General features: G+C 37.6%; 2 protein-coding genes across 4 annotated transcripts in view; one reads left to right on the forward strand and one right to left on the reverse strand.

The window, feature by feature from the left end:
• The window catches only part of LOC108720086, a 41882-nt gene extending 30055 nt beyond the window's left edge, over window positions 1-11827 (forward strand). For both annotated transcript variants that reach the window (XM_041567664.1, XM_018269465.2), the window contains exon 5: window positions 11624-11827. In XM_041567664.1, the coding sequence (XP_041423598.1) occupies window positions 11624-11757 (134 nt within the window). In that variant the 3' untranslated portion in view covers window positions 11758-11827. The remainder of the gene's footprint in view (window positions 1-11623) is intronic.
• Window positions 11828-26833: 15006 nt separating this feature from the next.
• Window positions 26834-27417, reverse strand: part of bcl2.S (B-cell CLL/lymphoma 2 S homeolog) — an 89144-nt gene continuing 88560 nt past the window's right edge. The window contains 4 exon segments of one of the 2 annotated variants that reach the window (NM_001146093.1): window positions 27015-27020; window positions 27023-27028; window positions 27031-27034; window positions 27037-27149. In NM_001146093.1, the coding sequence (NP_001139565.1) occupies window positions 27015-27020; window positions 27023-27028; window positions 27031-27034; window positions 27037-27149 (129 nt within the window). 2 annotated transcript variants of the gene reach the window in all.

Below are 27417 nucleotides of genomic sequence, written 5' to 3' on the forward strand. Positions count from 1 at the left end.
AAATGTAACTTGTTTGGAAAATCAATATTTTATGGTTTATCACATACAAACTTATGGGCAAGATTCAGTTCATGGTGAAAAAACTTCCCTAATTCAGTACAAGTTTTTCCCATAGACTATAATAGAGCTTCTCATTGAATTGGATCTGGGTCTGTGGGAAAATCTAGAACTAAATTAGGAGATAAGCATTTCTCATCAAATCTGGCCAATTGTTTCATAACACTCCAAGCATTGTTAACAGACCCCTCCTGTTTGTCCTAAGCCAAATAAAGCAATAAGGTTCTATTCCCATACAATCTCCGAAGAGTGTTTCAGGTGCCAGTAGTATGCATTCTGCATTCTTAAAATAAAAAAAAACCAAAGGTTTACAAAATAAAAGAGCTGCTGTGTGATATGAGTCATGTGAAGAAGAGAACAGCACAGATCAGAAAGAACCCAATTAACCCATTCAAATGTTGTTTCTACTATTCAAAATAGTGCCCTCTCATTAAGGCATAAATACTACGTCATTGTGAGGCTGTAGATGTTAACCTTTTCAGCTACAGATTTTTTTGTCATGGAATGGAAATCAAAAAGTCCTCTGGATTCAGTGCTGATGTTTTTTTATTTTGTGCCATTTAGTGCTGTTGCACTTGAGTCCGGTGTATTGGTAAATACCTCTCTAATATGGGAGCAACTTGCTGTAGTGCACCATACAATTCAACCGTATGCTTTTATTAGATTCACATTTGTCTAATGAAAGACAATTGCTGATTGGGTGGTACTAGCAACTGCACTGATTCAGTTTGCACTATATCACTAAATAAGGGCAACATGTTTCCATCAAACAGATTATACCCTTGCTATACTGCGAGTATAAGGGTATCCAAGTTGGGGAAACATTTCCAGAATTTGCTGAACTACCCACCATCCTCCAGTGCTCAAGCTATTAGTGAATGCTCTGAGGTTCAGTAACACCTAAAGTGCAACAACATGACCACTTTCTTTTGATAGCATGACAGTTAATTGTCTGTATCCACAAAATATCAGAGTAGGTAAAAAGTGCATTCAGGCAAATGTTTCTGCTAAGTCACAAAGCAAATAGACAGTCTGGCTTTGATTCTAATGTAAATAACTAAAAGTATGAGTTTTTAAATGAGTTCAGGCTTTGTGATTGTTTCTTTAATTTGCTGCTGGCTTCGCCCAATGCTCTGTCTAATAAAACACATATGTTTAAACAATGCCAGAGCACTGCTAGAATGCAGAGAACGTGCATACATTCAGTTACATAGATGGGGAAAAATCTGAAGTGAGGTGAAGTTTAACCATTTTTCAACAGATAAATAGAGTTGATCCTTGGCATTCCAGTCATTTTTGCACAAGTATAAGTTCTTGTGTTCAAGATATTTTGATACATCCAGGTGAAGTCAGATCTCTGTGAGTGGAGGTAAATATTTTGTGAATCCAGACATTCCTTTCAAGTGCCAATGGCCTGCAGTTTTGTTCTCAATTAAAAATCACAGGGTTTATTTTTTAACATGGGAGATTATCTGCACCAGGTTATGTACCAGTTGTAAGCGTACATTTAGCTTTGGTGAGGCTAGAGCAGAAATGTAGAGATGACTGGTTGCTATGGGTAATTGTACCTATTTTTGCACCTACAGAAAATGAGTAAACATCTATCTATATATTACTTCCTCTTCTAAATAAAGTTACCTTCAGTCTGCATGAATCCCTATTTTTTGGCTTTCTTTTCCCAAGATGCACTGAAACCCCGATACAGGGAACTGTACATCAGAATCTATTGGAAACTCCTGGGGTATCATTGGTACATGCACATAGTCCTTTAGAAACCTAGTGGGTTTCAGATTATTGTAATTATTACTATTCTTAATTTTTCTTTATAAGTGCAAACATGGCATTCTGTATACAAAGCTAGTGACTTGCAAGAATGGCTGTCCAGCTCCAAACTGCAAGGTCTTTAGTCTTCAGACAGACCTCCCATCAGGCCCAGACTGTGGGTTCTGGCAAATGCCAGAGGGGCTGCTGTAAGTTGCCATAGACATTCACTAATTATCGGGCTGGTGGGGGGCTGCTTGGGCCTCTGTGTACTTGGAATGCCAGGGCCTATTGTGAATCCCAGTTCGGACCTGCCTCCCATGGATGGAGAGCATACTATGGCAAGTGTTTTTGGGTGCTCCTCTTAATGAAACCTATGGACTCAGGTTTACGTATGTAGCACTGTGCCCTGTTCTTAAATTAACTAATTTACTACTTTCATTATATGAGGTCTTAGCATTAGATTTACTTTAAAAGGTGCATGGCCATTTAAAAGCTAATGTGTACTGCCAACTCAGGGTTCTAGGCTGGAAAATTCTATAAATACTGTCTTCTTCTGCATAAACTCCTTGTCCAAATATGATTGGAGTGACCCCATTTGGCCCACCATGAGCATATTAACTTCCACTCACACTAGTTAAATATACAATTGATTCTTTCCCTGGCAGATATATTTCATGAAACATTGCTTACATGTGCTTTCATGCATATTTAATGCTGTTCAAAAGGATTATAAAATTGTTTACTTTCACTGATTGTCAGCTGGTTAATGACCTACTCCCAGTAGTAGTAAAAAATAAGAAATTCCCACTATCTGTTGTACTCAACACACCAAGCATCTTTTAAAATCCATAGTTACTAATGCATACCTCCCAACTGTCTCATTTTTCGCGGGACAGTCCGATTTTGACAGCTCAACCAGAAGTGCCGGATTGTTACTGAAATGCCTCTACTTTCTTTTTGATCTCCTGCGCTGAACAGCCAGAAAAAGATACAAAGTTTCTAGAACTATTTTGTTTTTTGGTAGAGAGCCCAGAATAAGTGGCAGGTGTGCTTGGATACTTTTGTAGAAATTTGAGATAAGCAAAGAATCAATTGTAACAATTTAAGAAAAGCAAGTCTCTTGTGGAAACTGTCACTTGCAGTTTAAAGCAATTCACCTTCATTAGCAAAACAGTAATAACACATAAAAACCACCATCGGGGGAATGTAATAAAAATCGCTAACGGAAAAAATATTCGCAATGCGAAAAGTTATGCCTTTGCGCGAACAAATTTTGCTTTGTGCGAATTTAATATAGCTTTTGCGAGCCCGGAAACTGTATAGCGACCACTTCCGACAGTGAAGACCGTTTGCGAATTTTATAGTTTGCGCCAATGCGCAGTCAATGTAATAAAACTTCTAACTGAAAAAGTTGTTATGTTTGCTCCAAAAGATTACGACACCTTCAAGCACTTCTTATGAGTGCGCAATTAAAATTCGCAATGCGCAATTAAAATTCGCAATGCAATAACAGTTTAAGGAACAATATTACATTGCGAGATGTGGATTTTTAGTCTTATTGGTGCGAATTGTTTTGCTCTTTGCGACTTTTATTACATTCCCCTGCAAGTGTTCTAACTTTCATAAGCTGCCAAATTTTGTAAAATAAACATGGTAATTAGGGAGTGTGGCCACAACATGGGCGTGGTCAATAATTTTGCCGCACTCCAAACGCCAAATCTTTTTGTCCCTCATTCTATTTCCAAAATGTTGGGAGGTATGCTACCGCATGCTAGGTTTGTAGTTTTGCAAAGATTGTAGAGGCACAGGTTGGCTAAAACACTATCACTGCATATAGTTTATTATTTGATTATATTTTTATAAATTTAATTTGCTGCATTTTCTTGCTCTTGCTGCATGTTAGCAGAACAATGGAATAAAAGTTTGCTTTTGAAAATCACAAAAACTAGTTACATTTAAAAACACACTTTTTTTTCCATTCAGCATTCATTTTTAATTGCATAAAAAAACCTCACATGTGTAAGAGCCCTTATGGGAAGGGGCTATAACAGGAACATTTTATTCAAGGGCTGCCCAACATGCATCTGCAAGCTGGTATTCAGTAACATCTGCAGACTATTAGGGAATGCTGGGAACTGCAGTTTAATAAAAGATGGAGATGGATTATAAATAGTGTAGCACCACACAAGATCCTACTACCACAATGGGCAGCTCTTCTACAAGCATATGTTTTTCAGAAAAAGCCACTGTGGTTGTGCAAGATGCTGTTGCTGCCATTTAGGGGTAATGTATTTAAAGGAGAACTAACCCCCCCCAATAATAATAATCCCTACCCACTACCCTACATAGTCCCCGCTCCCTGCTCCCCCAACTGGAAAGGTGATTACCCCTGAAAGTGCCCCTAAATTATTACTCACATATAGGTACAGAGTAAACGCAGTGGAGCTCATGGGTGCCGTCTTCCGGCTCATCTATATTCTTCAGGTCCTCTTCCTTCCCTTCGACAATTTCAAGCACTTTTGGCGCATGCGCATGCGCAGAAGACTGCTCTAACTGGGCATGCACCAATACATTGTTCACTTCCTGAAGAGCTGGAAGATTGGCGCCCATGAGCTCCGCTGCGCTTACTCTGCACCCATACGTGCGTAATGAATTAGGGTCAATTTCAGGAATAATCACCTATGCCAGGAAGCAGGGAGGGGGGTCTACCTAGAGTAGTAGGTAGGGGCTTTTTGTATTGGTGGGTTTTAGTTCTTCTTTAAGAAACTGTTTGTTTGAATCCTACATCTTTGTTAAAGCAAAATGTTTTTGTCAGTTAAACTGCCAGCAGAGATAAAAAGGCCTGGTGTTAGTGTCTGTGTTGCTCAACAAACCACCTTTGTCACCGATGAAAGACTTAACGCCTGCCAACAAATTTCCTTTCTTTAACGAATTTCCTTTGCAACTGCCAGAAAAAAGAATCTTTGTTAAAAATGCTGCCTGTCAGCCTCTGTCCATTAATGTATTTTTATTAAAGAGTCATGCCAGTAATGTCCACAGAATGGGAACCTCCACATCTTTGTGCCCATCCCATTTCCAGTAGAGAAATACAAGCTACTCGTCACTATTAGTGCCTCTACAGGACAGTGTGTGGCAGCTGTTTAATTAATGAATTAACTTAACATAGTGCAATGTCACATTCATTCAGTCACATCATGATCCTATAGTTTTGAAGGAGCAGGGACTTTGTTTTTAATATAAACAAATCACTATCAATGACTAAAGTATTCTTATATACAGTTTACTATGACTGTTTCTGAGCAAGTGAACACATCTTTCCAATATGTGAGTGAATGTCCATTTTGTGTTAACTTGACGTCACTTAGTTGCATGTTAGGTTTGTATTTAGATGCTTATAAATTGCACAAAATCAGTTTCATTGTTTTCCAAAGAGTTGCATATAGCAACCAGCAACCCTCATAAGTCCTAACTGCCTGCAACGTTCATTGATAAGATATTTTCACTCTGTGTTGACCATGCTATCACGCATTATCAGTTTATACAAGTGACTGACATTGTAACTGGTTCAGTCTGCAGTGCAAAGAGAAATACCCCCCCCCCCAACCTTGGTTCATGTTCAGACAATAGATAGGAGTCCAGTTGCACTTTAGATGCTAAAGAATTTGGAACATATTTTTTAAAGCTCAAATTGGTCCATACCTGTACCTATGGATGTGTTTTTTTACACATTGTGGAAATTAGACTTCACAATGTAATGAATTGCTTGTCATTTCGCAATTTAGTAGCTGAAATAAGTTACCCACAATCTACCATAAGTGGAACACCTGTAGGAGTGCTGGGGCTCCTCTGACTCTCACTGCATCATAAAACTATGAGAATACCAATTAATTTTGTAGTAATTTTCTGTGCTTTTACTAAAATAATAGAGAAACATTTTATTAGTGATAGATGACAGGGTTGTGGCTTACCAGAGCTTGCAGCCCTTTACCACCAACATGCTTCCCATGATCCCTGAGCCCCAGGGTCTGGTGGGGCACCTGAAAAAAAACCCGGTAGGCTACAGCTTTTTTGGGCCCTGCAGTCCCAGACCCTCTCCCTGCACTCCCTTTCCTTCTCTCCCTTCCTGACCCAGGTTGGGCTGACGCACTGGAAAGAGGTATGTGCATGCATGCAGGCTCTAGGAGGGGGCGGCGGAGTGCAGAGAGGGCTTTGCGGCTGGTGGGCCCAGGGGATGGTGTGGGGTCCCCTGAGGCTGCAGGCCCAGTGGGTCCTTGGCTCCCCAGTCCGATGCTGCTGAGCCTCCCATTCAAGTCCAGGAAGGCACCTGTGCACAGAATTGCCTTGTGGGTAAAGGTCTAATGGGTACCAATACAAATGTGCAGAGGCAGAATCTGCTTTACAACAATGGAAGAGTTAATTTTAAAATGCACACAGCGTAATATACATAATAAATTTCCCCAAGAACATTATTATTAACAGAATATCCATATACTATTCAAATATATTATCAGTTCATCTTGTACAGAAATACAACCTGTATTTCATTCATTGTAGCGATGTTTCAGGCATGCAACATACCCTTTTTCAAGCTTAGCAGAATGATCAGGTATCACAGGTGTGTTTCACATATAAAGGGCTTTAGGTAGGAAGTGACATCACACTACCCCAGTGATAAATGTAAAACCCATTTAACCACTGACTCTGTCACTTCGCTCTTTACAGTCTTACTTATCTTCATTCAAATGTATTATCACCTTGTTAAATCTCATGTGCAAACATATTGCAGTAAAAATCTCAATATATGTAATAAATGAATCTCATAAAAATAGGTAAAGTCATAAACTCTATTGAGTCTATACTGAACAATATACTGTATAGCCCATGTTTAGCAATAGAAGGTACTATCAAAGTAATAAAAGAGAAACTTTTGCAGGTATTTTTTGATCTAGTCATTTATTTAACTACATTACTGCACAATAGGAGCTAAACAGGATACTGTACCACTGACTTCATTATTTGTGACTATTCCAATAAGCTGTTGTAACAGATGGCCCATTGATGCACCAACTGTATAGAACAGAATAATAACCAGACAATCCTACGCTTAATCTCCCACAATGTCACTTGCACGGAAAGTTTGATGCCATCCTGTAGAAGTGTGAACCATAACCCCCTGTTCTAGGAGTAGCTGGCATTCACAGTATAGCAGATAATCTCTGTGTCCGCATGCATAGCTCACAGCCGTCCTGCAAATTTACCATGAGTACTGATGCTCAAGCCAATCAAATAAAGAGAAAAGAACATGTGAACAATGAACATGAGCCAAGTAGAAAAGCTTACATTACAGAGGGGCACGGCGTGACCACTTGTTTTGTTAACATACAGAGACATCAGAACGTTTCATTGTGCAGCGCTCAGTCATTTAAACTACCCCAGAACTCTCTGCATTAAAGCTCTAGAATTAATTTTACTTCAACTTTCAATTTCATCTCATTTTTTTCAAACAACTAAATAGTGAGCTCTTTGGGTCACATACTCCTCTCTCTGCATCGCCTGCTACATTGCACAATGTACAAAAATGTTTTATATGTGTTCTACAGTATATTTTCATCCTATATTTTTGTTCCCATTTTTGAAACATGGGAGGAAAACCCAGACAGACTCGGAGAGGACATATAGTGCTTTGGCTGGAATTAAACTTGGAAGGCAGAAGTGCTAACATCGAGCCACCAGACTGTCAGTCATCTCTTTTGCTTCTATAAAGTTGTTAGTCCTGTAGGAAAGTCTTACAATGTTTATTCTGAACATGATTAGGCTTGAATCTTTGTCCAGTTTATGGGTAAACATAACCTCTTTAAAAAAACACTTGCAATAGGATCATTATACATTCAGATTCAAGTGTAGTAGAACTCAAATGTATGGAAATATCGTGCCTATTCAATAAATGGTATTTGCAGCCAAACACTTGCACTTCTGTTTAGTTTAGTTTAGTTTAGTGATAAGTGTTTTTGTGCCTCTCCAATCTGCTCTGATATATTGTGCACAAATGTATCTATTATCACTGAGTAACCCTGGAGCTACTGCCACATGGTGTTAATTCCAATGTTCCCATAGTGGTTTGTGTCAATAGATGCAACAGATTAAATATTCTTGAGTAGTCCTATAGCCACCCAGATCCAGTACTTTTATTGTCACCTCCTATTATTGGGTTCTGTACAATGATGGTGGTTTTTGCAAGGCAGACAATATGTACAAATAAACATAAAAGAAGGGTGCGCTCCCATTGTGTAAAATTGTATCAGCACCTTTAATCAAAGAAAGATATATAATACTTACAATAAAGCAGAAAATGATTGTTCATCAATAAAGTCTGTTAAATCTGTTTCCCAATGCGTTGGTGTGTGGATAATTTGCATTTAACCCTTGGAGCATCGAACATTTATTTTTGACCTTTGGAGTATTTGGACTTTGTTATTCGTATTCATTATTTGTACAGTATAAAATAAGATGCTCAGTTGCTTATCCAGACATTCAGCATAAGCCATTCATGTCCCATGCAGCTAAAAAGCACATGTTTGTGTTTTTACACTGGCTCTAACTTCCAAAGGACTTGCAAATTGAATGATACATGATTGGGTTAAACAAAAAGTATTGTAAAAGTAAAGTACTGTATCTGCTGGTATTTCTGCACTTTGTGACATGGGAGTTATGCTGCAGGTTTTAATTTATATAGTCAAGAAATGCCTTTTACTCCTTTATTGTACCTTCTCAAATTTTATCTTGTAAAGGCAGTGGGAAGTTGCTGAAAAGCTCCAAATTACAGGAAGGTCATCTCCCATAGACCCCCTTTTAATCAGATAATTAAAAGTTTTAAAATGTATTTCCTTTTCCCTGTAATAAGAAAAATTCTTAAAGAAGGCAAAACAAACCTATTGGGTTTAATTAACGATTAAATGATTTTTTAGTAGACTTAAGGTATGGGGATCCAAATTAAAAAAATACCCCATATTTGGAAACCCCACGTCCTGATCATTCTCGATAACAGGTCCCATACCTGTATTATGCTTGAGAATACATATGAAAAACACAGTATTCACAAATACTTTTTTAACATTCAAAATAAATAGAATTAAATCTTAGTGTTTTTTTACACTATTAAACAACATAGTTCTGCTTTCATACTTTCTAACAACACTGTAATTAGCTTAGTTTATTTCACTACACAATCCCTCCCTTCACCCTTTTATTGGGATAAACAGAAAAGCACCAGTCCATTATGCGGGGGGGTGGGGGTGTCAGTGCATTGCAATTTAATCATCTACCTTGCAAGAACCAGGAAGCATGGAATAGCTTCTCTTTAATGTTTGCCCTGTGTAGCACAAGAAATAACAATAAACCCTGTTTTTTAGGTTTCAGTGTTTTTTATTGATTTATAACTATTTAAAAAGAAGGAAATACAACGAAAAGTCATACATTTTTTAATTGAAAACAATAGACAAAAAGCATGTTTAGCACAAAAACAGGATATACCCTTCAAATATTTGCATAAATTTGATTAACCTTACATTTAAGCCTCTGGGAGTGCTTGGCGATCTCTACTGCCTAACCCTGTTTAGTCTTGTGATTTCTAATTAAATATTTTATCTTGCTGCTTGTCTTATTTTATGTTCCCCATTTTAAATTGTGCTGCTTAATGTTGTAAACACACAGGCAAATATAATTTCAGTAGCAATTTCATTCAAATATTTATCCATTAGGAAGAGAGTTCAAAAAGTATAAGCATAAATGTTGCCATTAAGAAACTTCTTAGAAGGAGGCTGTGTATCCCAACAGTTGTTTTGCATTGCAAAGCATGTTCCTGACACTGTTAAGCGGCTGATGTAGTGAGATTTATAGGGCCACTGGGGGGCGTGTTGGCTGGAAGCAGCGGCCGAGCTAAACAGTCTCAGGGGTGCACTGCTGAAAACTGCCAGAAAGGGTCTGATAAACAAAACCTGATTTTATTGGAGCACCAAGTCTGCTTATTAGCAGAATTTATTTGTTTCTGTATAGTGCTCAGTCATCCAGTCACTGAAAAACACTGTAGTACAAGGAAGAAATAGTTCGCTGTTAGATGAGAGTGGAGAGATAAACTGGATGACGGTTGTTCGGAAGTATAAATCTGAGAATAGAAGTTGGATATTTCTTTTAAATTTCTTAAGGTAAAAATGCCTAAGGACTGAACTCCACAAATGATTCTTGTCGGATCCGGCATGCTGCAACAAAACGCAGATAAAAAGTTGGAGGCTCCGAATATAATGGGAGTGATATAAAGATTGCAGGTATAAACTACACACAACACGATTGTCGGATGAAGACGTGGCGTGCGGCGTTCACATCCGACAGTCATGTCAAATACTGTAGTTTATAACTGCAATCTTTATATCACTCCCATTATATTCCAACTTGTTGCCTGTGTTTTATTGCAGCGTGGCGGATCCCACAACAATCGCTTGTCGAGTTCAGCCCTTATAGATTCATTGGATAAGGGAAAGGTGGGTGGTGGGCTACACATAGGAAAAGAACTGACATAATGAAAAAATGATTTGTCTATGCTATGTATATATATCTATAGTGATATGATTATATTGGTTGTATAGTCCAGCTTTGTCAGACTAAGTTTCCAGCCACTTGCTAGGGGTCTGCTATGATTCTGGATGCAAGTGCTAGAGCATTAAAATCACATACCTTGAGAAATGCATGTGTCTGGGTTCTGGCTGCGCCCTGTACCTAGCATTGAATTAGAAATTCAGTACTTAGGGCCCAGTGGCATGTTGATGGACTCAAGGTACTATAGCTCCATCCATTCCTCCTGCCATAGGACAGGTATTAATTACAGGGCACTTTTGTGGCCCGTGCCTGCAGTGGTGTAACTAGATGTTAATGGGCCCCACAGTAAATACATTTTAAGGCCCCCCAAATATCCAGTGGATGTCCTGTTTTACCAATAAATACTGAAATTTCTCATTAATTAGGACCTCATGGGGCCCCTATACCTCTTGGCCCCCATGCAGCTGCAGGGTCTACTTACTCTGTAGTTACACCCCTGCATGCCTGCCATTAATTAGATGCACAGGTTGCTTAGGGATTGGGACGGGGGGAGGCAACATGCCTATTCTGCCCCTCATGAGTACAATCCTTCTGAAAACAGGTAGCACTGTATTCATAGGGCACACATTTTGGAGTGCAAAGGCCTGTGGCTAAAGCAGGACAAGGGGTCAAACTGAGAATTATTTTTTATTTTCACTCTGTCCTGAACTTTTATCATTATATATCTATATATATATATATATATATATATATATATATATATATATATATATATATATATATATATATATATATATATATATATATATATATATAGTGAATAAAGTACCCCCTCTTGTAAAATATAAGGATATTATAAGTCACCGAGGAGTTTCATGACCATATAAAAACACGAGGCCAAAGGCCGAGTGTTTTTATACAGGTCATGGAACTCCGAGGTAACTTCTAATATCCTCATATTTTACAACTGGGGGTACTTTATTTATTATAATACACAAATTTCGTTGAGTCATGTGACAGAAATGACATCAGAACTCACCGTTTATAACTGATGACATCAGAACTCACCGTTTATAAGGATATAATTTATAAGATATTCATGGCTTTTGTGTATTATATAAAATTATCCAACAATTTGACAATTTGTGACAACAAGCCAATATCCAATGATGTTTTGATGCTGCTAACACTTGTCTTCTGTCTTCCTCCCCAGTGTATGGTCCTGTTCCTCACACTCTCTCCGAGGACTGGGTAGCAATGCAAGCAAAACGAATGATTGATATGAGAGTTAATCCTGTCAGCGGCTTCTCTTCTCACTGGGATTACGAGAAGAAGCAGTGGAAATAATAATGTGTCTGTTAAACTAGCAGATGTAACGTGTTCTAATAAAATGTGTTTATTACTTACAAGAAAACTACACTTATTTGCACTTGTAATCTAGTCAGGGTACAAATCACAGTTCATCTGTTAGGACTGATAATAGGCTTGACTAAAGGGGGAAGTAAACCCCAAATTTAAATGTTGCAAAAAAAGTGATTTTAAGTAACTTTCAATGCACACAAATTTTAGGTTATTTGGAAATACTCTCTCCTGATGGTTCTGACTGGATTAACATTTTTGGGTTAATATGTCCTGACTCCTTATCTTCTATATCAATCAATCAATCATTCAAATCAGAGCCCTCTCCAGCCATCCTCCTGTCTATTTAAAGTGTTTTAAAGTAATGAAAATATCATGTACTATTGCCCTGCACTGGTAAAACTGATCTGTTTGCTTCAGAAACACTACTATAGTTCATATAAACAAGCTGCTGTGGAGCAATGGCGGAAATTGAAAAATGGCTATATAGCACAGGTTAACTAATGGATAACAGATAACACCATTAGACAGACAGAACTTATCTGCTATCTACTGTGTAACCCAAGCCTTTTCTCCTTTGAATGGCTGCCCCATTGCTACACAGCAGCTTATTTATATAAACAATAATAGTGTTTCTTAAGCAAACAAAGCAGTTTTACCAGTGCAGGGCAACACTGCATTATATTTTTATTACTTTAAAATACTTTTATTTTTTGACGTTACTGTTCCTTTAAGGAGCAGTCAAGTCAAGGCAAATTTTGTATTCAGATCCAAATCTGCCACTTTTGCTCATCACTATGAACAAATGAACAAGAAAACAACCAAAAAATAAACATCTTTTCATAAGCCAATTTTCTCTGTAGCATCTGCACATTAATACTGAGAGAAAAACAAAACACATTGTATACTGAGAGTTGGTATGAAGCTCTAGCAAATGAATAAATAGGCCATTTATATCTAACAGAATTAATAAGTGGCATTTCTAGCCCCAGTGGACACATTTTTTCCTGTTTGGAATCTGAAATTCTCAATCATGAATAGAGAACAGTGATCAAAATATCTTTGGTTTGGTGCAGCCTTATACGCCAGCTGAATACACAGCTGTTTGCAACTGCCCACTGGCTATAGCTCCATGAAAAACCACAATGACAAATAAATTCAGCCTGAATATTGGTAAGATATATAAATAACAAATAAGTGACAGAGGTTTAGCAGAACAATTTATCAAAGAAGCCACACGTTATGCACTAGTTTGGCACTAGAAAAAATGCTTTTTTGGTGGACATTTTTGTTTTGGACTCCTTGATTCCTACGCATTTTATAGACAGTAACTATTATGATTATTCCTTTGAGCAATAATACTAGTTACAGAGCTGGTTTAATTATTCATATTCAGCTATACCCACGAGGAACCTAAAATCTAAATTTCCTGCCATAGGCCCATCAGTACACACACCAAGGTCAACTTTGTCAGATACCAATTAAGCTCTGATTTCCTCCTCAGGGAGGAAACGAGCATCCAGGAGGAATCTACACAAACACAGAACTTAACTATAGCATTACATATTTGTTTTAAGAATTCATGAATTCATTGTTCTATTTTATGTCTTTATGTCTTTTATTTCATTGGGCCATCTACATTCAGTGGCTGTTTATTTTAAGTCCAAAGTTTTTATATACATTAGCCAAGGGTCTCCATTAAATGTTTCCATTATGCACCAGCACTATGGATGAAGGAGGGGTTGTTCACCTTTGAGGTAACTTTTAGTATGTTATAGAATGTCCAATTCCTAGCAACTTTGCAATTGGTAATAATAATTTATATGTCATACTTTTTGCGTTATTGGCCTTTTTCTTCTGACCCTTTCCAGCTATGTTAATAATTACTCTGCTAAATAAGAAGGGGTATGCAGGGTGATTAAGAGCATTTTTTGGGACTTCAGTTTAATGGGAAAAACTCGGAGATGTCCCCCCCCGACTAACTGCATTTATGGGCATCAATCACATGACTTGCAGGAGCATCCAGGGGTACTGCTGAATGCTTTAAAAAATTTGGCCGCAACTGTTATTGTCACTATCATTGCCTATTACTATTAAGGGCACAAAATTCTCCAGTCGTGTAAACAGTTAGATTCAGACCTCTAGGCAGGACACAAATGCCCGGGCCATGGACGGCATATTGCTTGGGGCGGCACCAGGGGTGCTTCGCTAATGAGGCAAATTGAGGCTGTCGCCTCAGACGGCAGCGCCCCACTAGGTACCAGGGGCAGCAAAAATGCTGCTCCTGGTACTTTAAGAGGGTGAATTTCCGGGGGAGGGGGGGGCAGCAGCAACTGCTGCTGCCTCAGGCAGTCGAGGGACCAGGATCGCCCCTGGGCGGCACACCGCCCGCTAGGCGCATCTAAACTGCCCCCAGTTCTGGCAATCTAAGGAACTGTCTGCAAAGTAAGTGAGCAGTGGGGTTGGTGTGAAGGGGGTTGCGACTTGCGAGCAGTGTGCGAGTGCGTTGGGGGCAGGGGAGTGTGCTAATGGATAGACAATGGGGTGTGTGCAAGCAGGTCAGGAACAGGCGGGTCAGGAGCAGGGAGGTGTTCAAACGAGTAGGGGACAGGGGTTGTGTGCAAGCAGGTCATGAACAGGTGGGGGGAGAGGGGCCTAGGGGTGCACCATTTTTAAATCCAGCCCCCCCACCACTTTGGTGCGATGTACCGCACTTCTGTGCAAGTGTGCAGTGCCACGTTTGTGCGCATGTGTGCTCTGCCTTGTTTGTTCACATGTGCGATGCGCCGACTTGTAGACTGCAGTGGTGTGAATGTTCTTACAGAGAGAGGAGCTATTATCCCAGCCACAGAGCATGAAAGCACTATTGTATTTGTAAGACAAAGGAAGAAAACTTAACTATCTGATTGCACTTCCTTCAGGAAGGAGAAAAGTGACAACCCTTTTTCCAAATATGTCACATGAATAAATCACATTTCTCCAATGACTTTAGTAAACATTACACAGTAAGAATGGTCATCTTGTAGCATTCTACTCCTAAAGAGCTATTACAGTAATGGGATCCATTATCCAGAAATCTGTTACCCAGAAAGCTCTAAATTACAGGTCCTTTCCCATAGACTCCGTTATAATTAAATAATTCAAAATTAAATGAAATACTTTGTACTTGATTCCAACTAAGATATAATTACTCCTTACTGGAGGCAAAACAGTCTTATTGGGTTTAGTTAATGTTTAAATCATTTTTAGTACAGAGATTCAAATTACAGTAAGACCCCTTATCTGGAAAATCCCAGGTCCAGAGCATTATGGATAATATGTCTCATACCTGTACTGGGTAAAACAATAGGTAGACAGATTTGGATGTTAATATGACGTTACTGAAATACAATATGGTTCCAGACATTGGCCAGTTTAGAATCAAGAGGATTTTTCCCCTTCATGGACAAACTGAAGAAGTTAATAGGTAGGATTTTAGCAAATGTGATGCACATGTACAATTTAAATCATACAATGTTAAACTTGAATTAAAGTTTAAATTAAAAAAAATCCAAACGATACAGCATCTTGGTATTAACAACATGGTATATTTTGTGTAGTAGTGAGAAACAAACAAAAACATGGGGTGGAAGACAACTTTGATGTATTCTTTTCTTCATTTGAAAATTACTGTGAACTAACTGAAAATAAAACAGAAAACGGCAAAAAAACACATTTCTGTTAAAGCCACAATATACAAAAATCACTTTCATTAAGTAAGAATTGTTTCTCATCATTAAATGCCAGCGCTCATCCCAGATCTAAGGCACACAACCTCATAAAAGGCACTGGCTTTGAAATATGAATGGGTTTTAAGTTGTTATTTATGGTGTGTGTCCCTGCACCAAACCTTCTGATTTCAGTTTGAATTGCTAATTTTTCTAAATAATGACTTACTGAGACTGTCGTAGCCAAATGGAAATGAGATGTTTAATGGAAAAGACCTTATGAACACACATCCAGTTCTACTGTTGAATGGAGGATTTGTTGTTATGCTGTATGTTCAAATTGTCTGTGTGTTAAAGTTAAAAATGTCAAAAAACAGAGAGAGAAAGTGAAGCAGGCAAGCAAATCACTCTCTCATTCAGGGCTGGCTGGTATACTGAAGTAAACCTGGATGCCTTAGAGGGTGTTCTTAGTCAGCAAATGTCCTTAACAAAATAATCCACATAGATGGCAGTAACATATTATAATAACTAATATTTTATAGTATTTACTGTATGTCAGCTATGTCTAACCTACAGCCTTCCTGGCATCCCATTGACCGATGATGGCCAATAGCTGCAGCTTGGACCTCCCTGTTGGACTAAACCATTGTACTGGTTGCAGCCCCTCTTATCTAGCAGCTGCCGAGCCGGCCCCACAAAAACATTTGCAATTTGAAACAAATAAGAGTGGTGCCATGTTACTGCATTATATAGGGTTACTTCTATCTTCCTTACAGATTCCTTAAAAAAACAGAAATACAACCTGGCTCCTGTAATAGAAACGTCAATAAAAGAAGTATTATGGCTATATACAATTGTACTTTTTCAAATAAGAAAAAAAGTGAAACATACCCAAGATCATTATTTACTTGAGAAGGAGACGCTTTTATTAGGAAGAAGCATGACACATGGCAAATGTAGCACAAGTAAAATTAAAATGTAATCAGTTAAAATACTAAGAAGCATACTTTAAGCAACATTGAACCCCAGAGAATAAAGAAGAGTGTAAATGCATACATTTCTACTTTAACGCAGCAACTTATGTTATATCTAGTGCCTCTCCTTCCAGATACTGCTTAGGTTGATATTAGATGAGATTCAAACACAAATTGGATATCTCCTTGGTGTAGTAGTGTCAATTGCCCAATCATACAGTGGTGGGGTTCGCCAGGTCCACATAAACTTCAGGATACAAATAATAATAATTCCACTGGAGAGCTGGTTACAATGCAGTGTTGTGTTTTATTGAAGATGGAATTATTATTATTTGTATCCTGATATTAGATGAGCTTTAATTGGATTTATTCCATTAAAAAGCTAATATACCAGTAGCTGGAAAAGTAATATTTTGTTTTGCCTATATTACATTGGTTGCAGGTCTGGCCAACTTCAGTAGAAACAGTTGCCAGCCTCAGGGTAGACAAAAAGTGGTATTTTCTTTTATTAAGGGTTGAGTCTTCTTGAACCACCAACTCACACCCTACACTGTAAGTGCTTTACAAGTCTAAAAATATACAACACTATAGTTTTATGCTCACAAATCTCCATATAATTTATTTTCCAAATATTTCCATTAATACAGCCAAACCTCAGTTGACTTCAGTGTTATTTATTTATAGTGTGAAATTGTCTTGCACCATTTCCACAAGAAGGGTCACATTAAGAATATTTCCATTAATACAGCTAAACCTCAGTTGACTTCAGTGTTATTTATTTATAATGTGAAACTGTCTTGCACCATTTCCACTAGAAGGGTCACATTAAGAATGTTACCATTGCCCCTATGCTGATGGCCTGTGCTAAACTTCAGTGTTACTGGCAAAACAACTACATTTGATATAATGCCTCCACTGGGTAACTTAATAAGGATTTATTTTGTTTACTTTGCTTCTGACTAAGAATTGCTGTGATCATCATTCTAAATTAGCATATTGCTTAATGGTAAATGGGACTGAGATGAATCAAATACCAGTATGTTCTGCAAAGACACACTGGACATTCATGGGGGCAGATTTACAAAAGGGCGAAGTGGCCGTCAATAGTGAAAATTTACCAGTGGCCACTTCAAGCATTTGCACCAACATCTCTAATAAATACAGTATATGACCTATAAGTACCACCCTATTCCAATTGACCTAAGCGTAAGAGTACTAACAAAGTTTCGCTAGGCAGAAATAAACTCTAGTGAAAGATTGCAATGAAATGCGTTCGGCTGCTGAGACACAACTCCGCATTTTAGAGAATTAGTGTAGTGGTAACAAATTTGCGCCTGAAGTGACGCAAAGGGGCAGATTTATCAAGGGTCGAATTTCAAAGTTAAAAATACTTCGAAATTCGACCATCGAATTGAAATACTTCAACTTCGAATATCGAAGTTGAAGTTTTTTTCATCGGATTTGGGTATCCTGTGGTTGAAATAAAATCGTTTATTCGAAGAACTAAATCCTTCGAATCGAATGATTTCAGCGAACAATCAAACAACTTCCAAAAACTTTGCTCTGGAAGGTCCCCATAGGCTAACATAGCACTTTGGCAGGTTTAATTTGGCAAAGTATTAAAGTCGAAGTTTTTTTAAAGAGACAGTACTTCGATTATCAAATGGTCGAACTATTTTATTTTGAATCGAAGTCGAAGTTGTAGTATCCTATTTGATGGTCGAAGTATTCAAAAAATTACTTCGAATTTTGAATTTTTTTACTTCGAAAATTCCCTCGAATTCACTTCAACCCTTGATAAATCTGCCACAAAGTGTGGCAGATCGTTTGCTGGCGAAAATTCGCCCTTTAGTGAATTTGCCCCATGGAGTCTACAAATGAAATGTGTTATACTCCTTGATTGTTACAATGAAGTAATACTTTGTCATTTGGAAGAAAAATGATATCCTTACTGTTTCAGTACTCCTTTTCTAAATGTGTACATTTCTGCTCAAACATTTGGCATCGGTATCAGTCAGCTATCTCTGGCTCAGTCAGCCAGGTTGTTCTTCTGACCAATGGAGTGGCAAACAGATGGTAAGGTTGGCAAGAGTGTAATGCCAGAATTAAATGCTAAGAGCACACAGAATTACCCTTGTTAAAAAAAGGTTGATAATGAACTCTAGATTGAGCAGGTAGTCAATGCTGAATAATAAAACAAAGCAAAACATACACCAAAACACAATAGGCCAATAATAACATGATGCACTGCACAAGTAGCTACTATAGAGATATGTAGAGATATTTAAAAAAAAACAAGAACTTTTCTACAATAAAAATAATAACAATGGTAAAAAAATCAGCTTGTTGTTCTTCCACACCTCAGGAAGGTGACCTATGATTCTCACACTATCACTGAAGCACTTTGAAGGCTGAAATGAAACCTGCAGAGTGAAAGCTGCAGACTGCAAACAATATATGTTGTTTAACCCTTGGTAATATTACAAAATATGGATTATGCAAGTTACCCCTATAGACAAGGCCAACACTGCACGGTAGTGATGGGCGAATAAGTTCACCAGACACTAATTTGCGGCAAATTTCCATGTTTTGCCACAACAAATTAATTCACGAAACTGAAAAAATTGGCGCGAGTCAAAATTGGCGTGTGCATAAAAATTGGCGAGCGTCAAAATTATTTGGACGCCCATTGACTTTAATGCTTTTCGCAAATTTTTCACAGTTTCATGTATTTCTATGTTTTGATGCAAGCGAATGAATTCCCAAAACTGCAGCAACACTTCGGTGGCAAAAAAAAATCGGCCACGCCAAAAAAAATTTGGCGCAAGTCAAAATTGGCCTGCACATAAAAACTGGCGCGTCAAAATAATTCATGTTTTGTTCAAGCGGAACACTGTGCCTGGGGGTCAATATATCAGCAAACAAGAATATGTGAAGACCAAGTCTGATTGGAGGCAGAATACCCAGTGCTGCTGACCCATGTCCTATTGTATATATCATGTGAGAGGCACATGCATCATTTAAGGTGCACTTATAAGAAATGGTAGCACTATGACAGTAACTAAGATTCTTATTGAGCCTTATAACCTCAGTGGTATTTGTGGTGCATTTGCATGCATAAAATAACTATGCAAAGGGTAAGTGGCATTATTGCTACATTTAAGGGGAATATATGCAACAATCCTACATGTATCACATGTCAAATAAGATGTGCAGGCATTTAGAAGTAAATAAAAGTAGTAAATAGCAGCTTATAATACAATTTGGAGTACATCCCAGTAAGTATCATGGTATAAAGGTTACTTTTTCCAGGTTCATTAACATATCACAGTGCAGAGCACCCTTTTAACAGACACTACAGTGAGCAACAAAAACATCTTTGAACTAAAATATTTATTTTTACATTCTAGAAGTTGTAGACAATTTTATGAAGGGTAAATTCGGAGCTGTTATTTATTTATAGTAAAAACCTCACAGTACATAGAGCTAATGTGTGGGTGTCAGACGGTGACCACAAATTATGAGAACATTGCTAACTGGGCTAGGATTTAAAATCATCAAGATACTGTATGTGCAGGTGATATTGCTCCTACAGTAAATAAGTGATATGAATTTTGGGGCCATGAAAGTTTGTGGTCTACAAGGCTGTCACAGTACATAATGGGATTATATCCTGTACCAACTCTGTGTTATTTTTTTTAAATGCTGTATGTTCACCTAAAAACATGGACATCCCATGAATGACGAATTATTCTGTTCAAAAATAAATTTCCCTGAAGTCTCATTAAATAAAATTTGCAATGTTCTGGGAGAGATAATGGCCTGGGATATTTCCAAACATGGCAGACTCCTGTGCCTCTGCGACAAAAAAATGTACTTCATATTACTCAATGTAAGCAGCTTCCCTCAATTGTCCTTACCAGATTACATATTAATATCAACTCAACTGAATTTAGTAGTTTAGCGGCACAGTTTAGAAATCTATAAAATGTAACAAAATAAAGAATACTGTCAGCCAGCAATATTTCAAGGATAAACAATAAATTATATGTTGTTAATTTGCACTTCCTGCAAAATAAAGAACATTTGTCTCATACAAAAGACATGGATTTTCAGGCGAGAGCTCTGTTGTTAAAATTAGATCAGAATATTCCCCAACAACCAAAACCCCCAGCAAATAAAAGTTTATGATTAAGGGCAGAAACGCTAGAAACATGTCAGGTGACACACTCCGCGTGCTGTTTTAATGTGGATAAATAAAAGTAATTGTTTCTAAACTATAAATCGATGTTGTGGAACTCCATTCTGAACTCTTCTAAAAGAGGAAATATACCTTACCTCTAAATTTGGTGTATTAGCATTTTCTTCTAACTATACAAAGGAGTGGTAGGGGAGTTTGGGCCCAGATCATGCATGTGCTATAGGCTGTGAAATTGCTTGTATCACTGGAGATCTACTCAATACACATCAAGATGCTAGTGCAATCTATATTTACAATAGGGTGGTTCTGTTCTAGCTGAGTTTGTAGAGGTTGCCAAAGCCTAGCAACTTCCATGAAGTTGAACTGTGCATATAAGGAATGTTACATGCACTCAACAAGCTGTTCACTCATATTCCACTTTGCATAGATGAAAGTTAAACAATAACTTGGTTTAAGTCAACAGTGTTGTTTTTTTTAAAAAAAAAAAACACGTCTTGAAACAACCCAACTGCATTTAAACATGCCATGGATTCCTTGTGTAAAAACATGATATATACAATATACCCAAACGAAAGCACACTTACATCTCACATTCACTGCAGTATTATTGGTACAGTACCTTCTCTGCAATAAAGTTTGCTGCAGTCTAGGGATAAGTGGTGCCACATGTTTAACCATTTAACCAAGTATTTTTTTTTTTCAAACACGTGGATAACTGTCAGATAAAATAACATACAGTAACTGAAAGCTGTTTCTCTGTCTGTTAATTTACAAAAATGTGTAGACAATTTACTCTCTGTGTATTATGCATGGCAGCATCTGGGAATCAGTGATAAATGTTTTCAGTCTTTAATTGTGGTATTTACATTTCATTCTCTCCTTTTTTTTTTTTTTTACAATTCAGAAATAAAAAAACAATTACAACTAAATATAAATGCAATATCGGCACAATAAAAAAGCATCATACTAGCTGAGATGCACACTGGGATAAAGCAGCAATTTTCTATACAGACTACATCTGCGCTAAAATAAAATTTGTTACATTTCTAGTTTGTGACACCTACGTTGCCGACACCATCACAACAGAATTACATGCTTATTATGGTCAGTATTTTACATCAAGCTATAGTTCTCTCCACAATACTGAGCGCAGGTTTAATAAGTTATTGTTCTTTGTGTTTCTGCATGAACGACATTTCACCTGGTTATATGCCAGATTTTCATCCCTACATGTGAAATCAATGCATTCCAGTAATACAGCAGCATGCATATCAATTCTACCGGCCTCCTTCTACGTGTGATTAATAATAGTCACCTAATTCATCTGTTATTAAAACAAAATCACAAGCAACATTAGCAGTCTTCAGATGTTTTTCAGCTTACTTAGCAAACCCTTACCTGGAAACCCATTAGTATACAGGAATAACATGTTGCAATCCGAAACTGGGGCAAGGATCCTGATCAGTGCGCATCAACTCAAGCACTGTTGATTGTCAGAGCAGCCATTATTTTAATTGGCTTCTATGTTATAAAATGCAGTCAGCCAATCTCTTGATTGGGCTGATAGCCCAGTAAGGCAGCGGCATCTTCCCCATTTGTGATTTTATTCCTGCATGTGAAAATTTTTGTCTGTGATATAATAAAATGAGGAATGAGTAAACAAAGGGAAAATCTGTTTAAAAATACATAATAATTTTAGAGCCTTGGCATAACTAAAGATCTCCTTTTATGTTTTTTATATATCAGACACTATTAGCATCTTCTACAGTCCAAAATGTGTTGCTTGGACTTCTGGCTTTTTAGTACACAATAATAATATGCAATTATATTACCAAGACAGAGATTAGAAATTTGGTCTATCAGTCTATGAGAACAGAGCTTAGACTCAGAAATACAGGTAACACCCACTGTGTTTAACATACAATTTAAAATGCTTTACAAAAGGCATTCTTATTTTGAAAAAAAGAAACCAAATATATATACAGAGTAGCAACAACACTGAGGAGAAGCCACTCATGACAGATACATACGCAGAGAATCAACTAAAGTGATATGAAAAGTGTCACTGGGGTAGATTATACTTACTTGTGTCCAAAAATCTAAATAGAGGGAATTATTATGCTGCAACTAATAGTATTTATGGAAAAAGACACCTTTTTATATCAGCCACAGTTTTTTTGTAATAGGATAGTCTTTTGTTCAGGTTACACAAGAGGAGTAATATGGACAATAATTGGCATCATCCAATAATAATAGACAATTAGTAGTTAGCTTTGACTGGCCAAGTAGAACAAACATATGCATGGATTCTATGGTTCACTGGGCTGAGATAAACTCAATATACATTTAAAACTATGTCTTTTTAGTAATTTAACCAAGTGAAAATTTGTCTTTTGAGATGTATGATGACTGACACACCGGGGCACATTTACTAAGGGTCGAATAAACCATCGAATTCGACCCTCAAGGTAAAATCCTACGAATTCGAATATCGAATTCGTAGGAATTACTGCAAATCATACGATCGAAGGAAAAATTGTTCGATCGAACAATAAAATCCTTCGAATCTAACGATAAAGTGGCGAAGTATGTGGTCGAAGTTTTTTTTAAAGAGACAGTACTTTGACTGTTGAACGATTTTTAGTTTGAATCATTTGAATCGAAGTCGAAGTCGTAGTCGAAGGTCGTAGTAGCCTATTCGATAGTCGAAGTACCCAAAAAAAACCTTCGAAGTTTTTTTACTTCGAATACTTCACTCGAGCTTAGTAAATGTGCCCCACCATGTCAATGCCATAGAGAAAGTTGTATATATCTGACCTGCACAAGAATATAAGCAAAAACGTAAAGCATTTATGTTTTACTATTTAGAAGAGCTAAACAGGGTGTTTAAAAATGTTAACAAGCAATAGTGAACACGCATTATGATTGTAAGTACATACAGTATGTAAAGAGGGTGAACGGGTCAAATGGCAAATAAATGCAGATATAAAGTGCAATTTAAAAAAACGACAAAACTAAAATACATCTTACTACCATACAGAAGGATGCAACAGACATACAGTAGGTACAGGTTCCTGTATGTCATGCTACATGCAGGGTGCTCAAGGGTATAACCGATCCAGTAGGGTTGTGACTGACTAGAGTATAGACTCAACATATGTTTGGAGACGCATCTGTTTGGAGGTCTGGGACCTTAAAAAGATTTTTGTTCATTAACATCTACTAGCTCCACTTGGAAAAAAAAACATACTGCCTTGTCATGAGTAAAAGGAGTCTAAATGGGGTGTCTTAAAGAGCCACTTAATATAGTATACAAGTTGGTTCATGAAAAGTAGCTTGTAATACGCACAAATATATGGCTACAATATATTTGTAGATATATATATGTATATGTTTACGAAACCACCTTGATTTCCTATCGGAAGGGAAGTACCCTAGGTAAACAGCTGGTGCATTCAGACTTTTGGGCACCAGTGGGGCCTGTGCGGACGTACATAGGTACAAGATCACAGGGTATGTTCCCATGTTTATCCTGTAATCAATGTAGTTGTGTGAATAAGGGTGCAACTTTTTGTCACCCCCAAACTGGACATTTATCATCTTAAGGGACACTTTACATGTTTAAATTTGTGGTATACGTGTTGGTCTGCCCTTGTGGTCTCCTCTATAATGGTGAGACCACGCTGCAGGTTAGGACATGCATATTACAGCATAGATCCTCCAACAGTAGGGGGAATATTACATTTCTTGGGTCCAAACACTATGTAGAGATGGGACACTCTGATTTAAAATTCATAGTATTGAAAGAGGTTTATGCACTTAAACCTGGGGGTGGGGGAGTCAGTTGGCATTAAGAAAGAGGGAGGGGTGGTGGATCCATCAGTTAAATTCACTGGCTCCCAATGGGTTAAATAAAGATTATGATGTATATGTTTATTTGTAAATAATATTTGGATTCCATTGTTTTTCTTCTTTGGTTTATTTGGTTTTGTGGGTATGTTGGAAGTAGTATTGAGCTATAAGAAATGGATGATGTGATAAAATACTAAGGGGTTAAAGTATGGTGATGATGTCATATCCTAATAGGGATTTCCCATCTTGCACTTTAAAAGGGTTGTACTGCATTATACTAATTTGCGACGGTTGAATCCATGCTATGAGAAAGGGGTCTGAGTACTTCAAAACATTGTGCTGTTTGGGTCAGTGAGAAGTTTGCATCAATATGAAGTGAGTGCTGTGTCAATGTTTACTTTATATATATATATATACACACTGTTCACAGGTGTCCACGCTGGAGAAGAGGCGCTTAAGGGGTGATATGATAACTATGTATAAATATATAAGGGAATCATATAATAATCTCTGTATTGTCTTTATTTACCAGTAGGTCTTCCCAGCTAACACGAGGTCTTCCATTCCGATAAGAAGCAAGGAGGTTCCGCCTAAATATTCGGAAGGAGTTTTATACAGTGAGAGCTGTGAAGATGTGGAATTCTCTTCCTGAATCAGTTGTACAGGCTGATACATTAGATAGTTTTCAGAAAGGGGTTGGGTTACTTTTTAGCAAGTGAGGAAATTACAGGGTTATGGAAGATAGCTCATAGTACAAGTTGATCCAGGGACTAGTCCATTTTGGAGTCAGGAAGGAATATGGGGTATTTTTTAAACCCACCAATAGATACAGTATCTGCCTAATTTTCAGACAAATATTGGTTGTTAGTAATATTGGTAATGTCAGGAAGGCCCCATACCAGTGTCGGACTGGCATGGCGGGATACCTGGACAAAACCCGATGGGCCAGACCGCTCTCCCAGAACACAAAAAAAGTTTTCCTCAGGTGCCACGCGCAGCGCCATTCATGCAGGCGCATCACAGTAGGGGGGGCACTGGACAGTAGTCCCGGTGGGCCCCTGGCTCTCCAGTCCGATCCTGCCCCATACACAAACCAATAAGTGGCTGATACTGGAGGGGCCAAGTCATCAGCTTATATTGGCTAGCGTGTGACAATCTTGTAATTGATGATTTTTTACACTGGTACAATTTAGCACCTATGTTAGTAAATTAACACAATTATGTGTTAATTGGTTCCTATTATAAGGTGTCAGCCAAAAAACTGATTGGGGAGTGGAGTTGGCAGCCATGTTGGGGAACTCACTTGCGCATAATAAGTGTGCTTTTTATTTCCAAAAATCATTTTAATATGATTGTTGCCCTTTAAGCTTTACATTATAGCAATTTTATAGGGAATTATTTCGTTATTATAGATAATTAGAAATGGATACATTTTTCAAACTGAGGATGCAATTAGGGGGACTATATTTTTAACATCATGGGGTAGATTTATCAAGGGTCGAATTTCAAAGTGCGAAAAACTTCGAAATTCGACCATCGAATTGCATTACTTCGATATTTGAAGTCGAAGTTTTTTTTAATCGAATTTGGCCGTATTCGGTCAAAGTAAAATCATTCGATCATACAATGAAATCCTTCAAATCGAACAATTGAATCGATCGATTTTACTTTGACTGCTAAAAACTTAGCCACATGTTGGCTATAGGTTCTAGGAGGTTCTCATAGTCTAACATAGCAATTCAGCAGGTTTAAGGTGGCGAAGTATCGAAGTCAAACTTTTTTAAAGAGACAATACTTTGATTTTCGAAGTTGAACTTTTTTACTTTGAATCGAAGTCGAATTTAGGCCTATTCGATGGTTGAAGTACCCAAAAATTAGTTCGAAATTCAAAGTTTTTGAATTCGAATATTCACTTCGAATTCACCTCGACCCTTAGTAAATGTTCCCCCATGTGTTCCAATCGTGTTTAAGATATGTTTGACTCAACTTTTCCTTATGATTCAAAGAGAAGACCTGTATGTATAACTCACACTGTAGACATTTTGATGGCAATACTATTGCTCCTCACCTCTAGGAGGCACCAGAGGCTGTGTTAGGTTTTGCCTTGATTATACTAAATAGAAAATACGTCTGGAATTCAGAAGCATGAAGTCTAGATGAAAGTTAAATTCTGTAAATTAAGGTTGTGTTAGTAATCCCCTGGTAAGAATTAAACATCTGCAACATTAATGAAACACTCCAAGAGTCTGACAGTGGCTGTGAAGGGATTTGGGAACCAAGGAAGAAGGCGGTAGACACTGCATGTAAATTGTCGGATGGTGAGGCTTAGCTTGAAATGCAAAGAACTTTAATAAATAAAACCTCTATAAAAAGAAAACATTTCTACAGAAAATAAAGTGAAACCTCCTTTGGCAGTTATAGCTGATTTAACAATTGGTCCACTAGTATTACACATCAAAGTGTCCAATTCTTCAAGGTCTGGATACTTCCATTCCACATCATGCACCATGTTTATTTGTGGCCAAGATATGCCCCTATTGTGATGCAGGCTCCAACCACAGCAAGGCTTAATATTGTCTTGATGGATAACCAGCTCTGGTCAAACGGTGGCTGGATATTGCTGTTGTACAGCTCCACAAATGCATCCTAAAAAAAATTAATGAAAAAGACAGTTTTAGAACATGCTTTATGTGCTTTTTTAATAATAATTTAGGCAACAACCCAGCATTGTGTTCTACACTAACATTTCCCTCAAACTAATGGATAATCAGGCTCTAAACATTAAAAGGTCCAATGCTAAAAAAGACACATAACACACAACATGTAGGCCTCATTTACCCATCAATTGTGTCTGTGGCATTACTGGATTAAAAATCCAGTGCAGATGCAAAGTGCTTGGCACAAACCAGCCCTG

Source organism: Xenopus laevis, chromosome 6S, assembly GCF_017654675.1.
Source record: "Xenopus laevis strain J_2021 chromosome 6S, Xenopus_laevis_v10.1, whole genome shotgun sequence".
NCBI classification, from domain to species: domain Eukaryota; kingdom Metazoa; phylum Chordata; class Amphibia; order Anura; family Pipidae; genus Xenopus; species Xenopus laevis.